Source organism: Panthera pardus, unplaced genomic scaffold (genome assembly GCF_024362965.1).
Source record: "Panthera pardus isolate Hobbes unplaced genomic scaffold, ASM2436296v1 HiC_scaffold_17, whole genome shotgun sequence".
NCBI classification, from domain to species: domain Eukaryota; kingdom Metazoa; phylum Chordata; class Mammalia; order Carnivora; family Felidae; genus Panthera; species Panthera pardus.
The window spans coordinates 115845857-115852043 of record NW_026526732.1 but is presented as its reverse complement, the minus strand read 5'-3'; the positions used below and the strand labels follow the sequence as shown (position 1 = coordinate 115852043).

The 6187-nt window shown below is 51.9% G+C and overlaps 1 protein-coding gene across 1 annotated transcript; it reads left to right on the top strand.

The window, feature by feature from the left end:
- Positions 1-1580: 1580 nt before the first annotated feature.
- Positions 1581-5007, top strand: ID4 (inhibitor of DNA binding 4). Its single transcript, XM_019420020.2, has 3 exons — positions 1581-2433; positions 2827-2885; positions 3490-5007. The coding sequence occupies exons 1-2, from the start codon at positions 1993-1995 to the stop codon at positions 2869-2871; spliced, it is 486 nt and encodes a 161-aa protein (XP_019275565.1). The 5' UTR covers positions 1581-1992; the 3' UTR covers positions 2872-2885; positions 3490-5007.
- Positions 5008-6187: the final 1180 nt, after the last annotated feature.

The window sequence follows — 6187 nt, the reverse complement described above, 5'->3', positions numbered from 1 at the left end:
TACCTGCCTGATGCAGGTATTACAGTGCTGGGAGAGAGGGAAAGCTTCCTTGCAGAGGGTGGACAGGAAGAGGCAAGGTCCATAGCTCTTTCTCCTGACGATCTGTAAAAATGAAGGCACCAATCTATATCATGCACGCAAACGAAAATTCTTGAGGTGACCCATCTTCTAGTGTGTCTAAAGGCAGGGGGTTTGCAGGCTGAAGACACTCAAAATTTATAACCCCATTGACCAGAGACTCTTTGAGCTCATGTCTCAACCGAAGGGCTCAATTTTGCCTTGATGCACACACACCAGGTCCTATCAAAGTTCATTGTGCAATTCTATTTGAACCTTTAAAGGACAGCTTTTCTATCAGACATCACAGAAACGTCCTTAATTAACAGACTTTCTGCAGGGTGTGGTCCAAGCAGGACTCCAGGGACTAGAAGTGTGAATTTTAATGCTTTGCTGCAAAAGGAGGAGACTTTGGACATTCTTAGCATCTTATTTAAAGCGGGGTACTTAGACTAACACGTGGGGCTGTGTGTTAATGGCCTACATTAAGTTACAGGTATGAATTTTACATAAAACGGATTAATATTATATGTCATGGTGGAATTTTAAATACTCCGTGCCCATGCATTTTTAATATTTACGTGCCCTAATTTAATGCTCTCAGGCATTTGGATTTCTTGAGCCCACTTGTGCATCTAGACGGGTAAAAGAAAAACCTTAGGACGCTTTTTGTTTTCTTTGCCTGTCCCTTCACCAAAAATCTGCGTTCGGCACTCTTTTCCTTTGTGTGTGTGCGTGCGTGCGTGTGTGTGTGTGTGTGTGTGTGTGGTTTTCCTTTTTCTTGCTAAGCTTTAACCTTTTAAAAAAGGAAAACGGAAAGGCTGCACATTCCACTCCATTCCATCATGATGGTTTCGGCGATTGTCAAAAGGCGAATAGTGAGCCTGAGAGGGAAAATACAGAGGAGAACGATCGTGCCTTCTCGAACGGCGTCCTTCTCAAGGCACTGGAATCCCCGGGCTGGAGTGCTGGGTGGCGGAGGGTCCCCGGTCGCCGCGCTGCTGCGAGGGGTGGCAGGAGATCCTCCGGCAGGGCCCGGCGCCCCCTCCCCAGCAGCCCGGGCCGGGGGAGAGTGAATTCCAGCCGCACATTCCCGCAGTTCTTCCCGGGAACTTCTCCCTCTCTTTTCCCCTCCCTAGGGCGCACACCAGCCTGGCCCGACTCCCACTCAGCTCTCTTTTCTCAGAACCCCGACCCACGGCGTTGACGGAATGGAGTGCCCTTCCCATTGGCCCGAGCGTCGTTCCCTGAGGTGGCACCGTCCGCCCGATTGGTTGGCCACTCCCGACCCCCCGCCCACCCGTCCGCCCGGGTTGCCCGGCTCCCCGCCCTCCCCCACCGTCCCCCCCACCGTCCCCTACCCTCCCTCCAGCGCCGCCCGGAGCCTCCGCCCTCGCCGCCTCGCTCCGCGCACCCGCCCGCGCGCCCAGCCCCGCTCCGCTCGGCTCGCGCGGCGACCCCGCCAGCGCGCTGGCCCCGCCCCCGGGGCGCGCGGCTCTATAAATGCAGCTGCGCGGCCGGCGGGGCGAGAGCGTAGAGGAGGCGCGCTACTGAGTCTGTGGGGCGGTGGGGACGCCTCCGGCAGGGGAGCGCGGCGGCGGCGGCGGCGGCGGCGGCGGCCGGGCTGTAGTCGGAGCTCCGAAGGGGGCGACTAGGGAACCCGGTGGGCTGCTTTCTCTCCGGTGCTCTCGATTTTTCTTGCCTTTTGGTCCCGGCCGAGCGTGTCGCCCACTGAGCGGAGATTCCCGGAGCGACCCTCCCGTCAATTCTTGGGCGCGGGATCGCCGGTAGCCTCGCGGTGCCCCGAGCGCGGACCGAGCGCGCCGGGCGCGAAGGCAAGGGGAGCGGAGCCGGCCGCGGGCGGGGGCCCGGAGCTTGCCTGCGTCCCTCGCTCGCCCCAGCCGGTCGGCTAGCGCAGGGCGCAGGGCGCGCGCGATGAAGGCGGTGAGCCCCGTGCGCCCCTCGGGCCGCAAGGCGCCGTCGGGCTGCGGCGGAGGGGAGCTGGCCCTGCGTTGCCTGGCCGAGCACGGCCACAGCCTGGGTGGCTCGGCGGCCGCGGCGGCCGCGGCGGCGGCAGCGCGCTGCAAGGCGGCGGAGGCGGCGGCCGACGAGCCGGCGCTGTGCCTGCAGTGCGATATGAACGACTGCTACAGCCGCCTGCGGAGGCTGGTGCCCACCATCCCGCCCAACAAGAAAGTCAGCAAAGTGGAGATCCTGCAGCACGTTATCGACTACATCCTGGACCTGCAGCTGGCGCTGGAGACGCACCCGGCTCTGCTGAGGCAGCCGCCGCCGCCCGCGCCACCGCACCACCCAGCCGGGACCTGTCCGGCCGCGCCGCCGCGGACCCCGCTCACGGCGCTCAACACGGACCCGGTGAGAGGCCGGCGGCCGCGGGAGGGCGGTGGCGGGGTGGCCGGCCGCGGGCGCTCCCCTTCCTCGGGGCAGGGGCGGCGGGGAATGACAGCAACCCCCCCCCCCCACTCCTTCTCCGGGCGCCCGGGGCCGCCGGCCGCGGGCTCCGCGCGGCGAGCGCGGGTCCGGGTGGACGCGCGCGGGGCGGGACTGGGGCTGTGCGCCTCCCGGGCTGTCAAGTCCAGCCTGCGCCCGAGGTGGGGTGGGGTGGGGTGGGGGAGCCCCCCGCGGCTGCTGGCAGGGGTGGGGGTGGGGGTGGGTGCCAGCCTGGCTTCCGAGAACGAGTCCGGGACCGCGCCGAGGGCGACGTTTGCGCCGGCTAACCTTTCCCTTGGTGTTCCGTTGCTGTTCCAGGCCGGCGCGGTGAACAAGCAGGGCGACAGCATTCTGTGCCGCTGAGCCGCGCTGTCCAGGTGAGCGCGCGTGTCCCTCCTCCGGGGGCCGGTCCCCAGAGACGCCCGTCCCCGGGGGCTGCGGGTGCCAGGCACCACCGCAGTGTTCTTCGCCCCTAACATTTCTGAGGGCGAACTCCCAGTGAGGCGGACACCCCCTCTCCGTGCAAGCGTACTTCGCTTTAGTAATTGGGGTTCGCTCTAAATGGAGACGGATCAGCTCCTGTCCCCCCCCCCCCCCGTCCCCGCCACCCCCGTGCCTCACCGGTGACCGGAGGGCAACTGCCCTCCTTCCCGCCGAGGGAGGGCACCCTCGTGAGCATGGAGACCGTCCGATGTGCACCCACCCCCGCGCTGTCTGACACCCACAAAGTGGGATGCGGGCCGGACCTGCGAGCGGATCCCCGATCCGGGATTCCTGGGGCGGGGCGGGGCGGGGGGGGGGGCGGTGATGGGGGCGGCAGCTGCCTGCCGGTCGCCTGGCCGGCCGCGGGCTGCGGCTGTTGTCTGACCCGGTGGTTTGTTTTGGGTTGTTGATCAAGCATGTCTTGAGTTTGGTCGGTGGCGCCCGTTAGTCTGCAGCGGGAAGGTTCACACACCCCCTCTATTCATTCCTCTTCCACAGGTGTGCGGCCGCCTGCGCCCGAGCCAGGAGCACTAGAGAGGGAGGGGGAAAGAGCAGAAGTTAGAGAAAAAGCCACCCGAGGAAAGGAGAGGAAAGGAAAGGAAAAAAAAAATCAGCAAATCCTAGAAACGTTACATTTGTCATTCCAAGAGCGGGGGGAAGAAAGATAAAACTTTCATCGTTTTTTTTTTTCTTGTTTTTTTTTTTTTTTTTTTTGCACGTTCATAAACATTCTGCGTATGTATTCTCTTTTGTCTCTTCATTTATAACCGCTGTGAAATGTACATTTCTGTGTTTTCGGAGGTGCAGTTAAACTTCTAAGCTTAAGTGTGACAGAACTGATAAATTAGAAGATCAAGAGAAAATCAACTTTAGAAGCCTACTTTGTGACCAAGGAGCTCAATTTTTGTTTTGAAGCTTTACTAATATAACAGAGCATTGTAGATATTTTTTTTTTTGACATCTATTGTTTAAAATAGATGATTATAATGGGGGGGCAGGGAACTTTCTTTTCCCTGCAAGAATGTTACATATTGTATAGATATCTGAGTGACATTTCATACCATGTATATATAGAGATGTTCTATAAGTGTGAGAAAGTATATGCTTTAATAGACTACTGTAATTATAAGATATTTTTAATTAAATATTTTTTGTAAATATTATGTGTGTGTTTTTTTAAATCTATGGGATTATTTCTTTTGGAAAATTATTTTTCAGCTCCATTGCAGAGCTCTTGATATCTTGAATGTCGTTACTGTTTGGCCTAGCATTTAATTTGTTTCTGTTTTATCCAGTGTCGTGGGGACTTGGAAGTAATAGAGTTAGTGGTCCAGCATGACTGCATGAGATGTTTAATCACAAAATAAACTTGTTCTGAGTCCATTCAAATGTGTTTTCTTTAACCTAGATTGAAGCCTTTGTATTTGAAACATACCTGTTGGAAATCTACTTTATCAGTTTTTAAGTACAGGGTTCGATAGTGTAATATATAAAGAGTAAGTGTTTGCTTTTCAACCGAGGTCAAAATGGATTCTGAATGGTTTTGCATAGGGAATGGGGAAATGCTTGGATCCTTAAGGAGTTTATGAAATCTACTGTTTTATGAAAGTGAAGAAAAATGCTTATCATTCTTCATTTTACACTAAAGCTTAATGTCACTGCGTTTCATGTCTGTACAGATTATTTAAGTCATAGAAATGAAAAATGTTCTCTGCTTGCTACCAAAGGACAGACTCTTGGAAATGAACATTTTCTGCTCTCCTTCCTCCAAAGAATATTAATAGGCAACAGTGGGAGAAAAAAAACAAGGCATAATGGCAAATCCTTCAAGCAGGGATAAAAGTCGATCTTCAAACATTAACTTAAGTAGACCAAAAAATTCTGATGACCGCATCTAGATTATTTTTTTATAAAAATGATTTTCACTATAGCTATGTTAGTTAACTGCTAAACTACTGTCCAACCTCTCGTGATGTGTAACTTTTACATGTGAATATTAAAGTAGATTTATCTGTCTTGTACTGTGATTTCTGGTCTCGTTTCTTCAAAACCCTTTACCTATTTTTTAAGACTTTCTTTTCTCTTTAACAAAGTGTTTTCTAGGTTGTGTAGGACTATCAGGGTTTGTGAACATTGTGCATTTAGCGTGATCAGTACTTTGCACACCAGTTGGATGGAATTTTTAGAGTGAGAGAGAATTAAGTAGGATTTAATTGGGTGCTTTGTAAATAGTTAGTCAACTGTGTGTGTAATGTGGTCTGTTTGATTTTTTAAAAAGAAAGGATTTGTTTCAGATTATACAAGAATAAAAGTATTACAGACCCAAGGGACTTTTTCTGGGGTCAAAGTCAAATATTTATATGAATATGAAATATCATGGTCCCTAGTAGTCAGTTGAAGAGGCAACGTCAGCATAAATGAACAAAGTTAATGCCAGTACATTCAGATACATTGAAAGGCTTAAAAATCTGTCCTGTCCACAGCACGTTACCCCCCCAGCTTTGACATTTCACTGGTCTTCGGTATTTTTAGAATTTGATGTATTTGGTGTTGAGCCTTATAAAGTCAAAGGACTGCTTGTTTAGATGAGGTTTATTTTTATTTTTGATATTATTCATTCTTGTCACACACCAAGAGGAAAACAGAAAAACACTGCTGGAATTCCAAATCTGAAGAATTCGAAGGATTGTGTTCTTTGTTATTAAATAAAGGGGACAATCCGTCCTTTTTCCTTAGCCATTTAATTCCAGGAGGAAGCAAGTCGCATGAGCACTGCTGGTTGGAGTTAAGCATCTGCCGGGCCTGACTGCTGAACCCTACTTAAGCCGTTAGGCACAGTTCAAATTTATAGCGGGCGATTACTAACCTTAAAACAAATGGTTAAGTATTTTTGTGTTTGAGGATAGGTGTTGCTTCTTAGTTAACGTTATGTTTGGGGCATGAAAAACCACTGAAAGGGAAGAAAAGCGTTAGGCACATTACATTTTACACACTTGGCATTTTCACCTTGGCCACTTGCATAGTTTGGATATCTCTAACGACACTGTCATTTTGTTTTAATTACATGGACACGTATAAGATATTACATGCTATTGTATTGGCTGTGACCTAACCGACCAACCAGACAACAAAAACATTTTGAGTCATTTGTCTAGTCCTAAGTATTCAGATATTTGGCTTTGCAAATGAAAATATC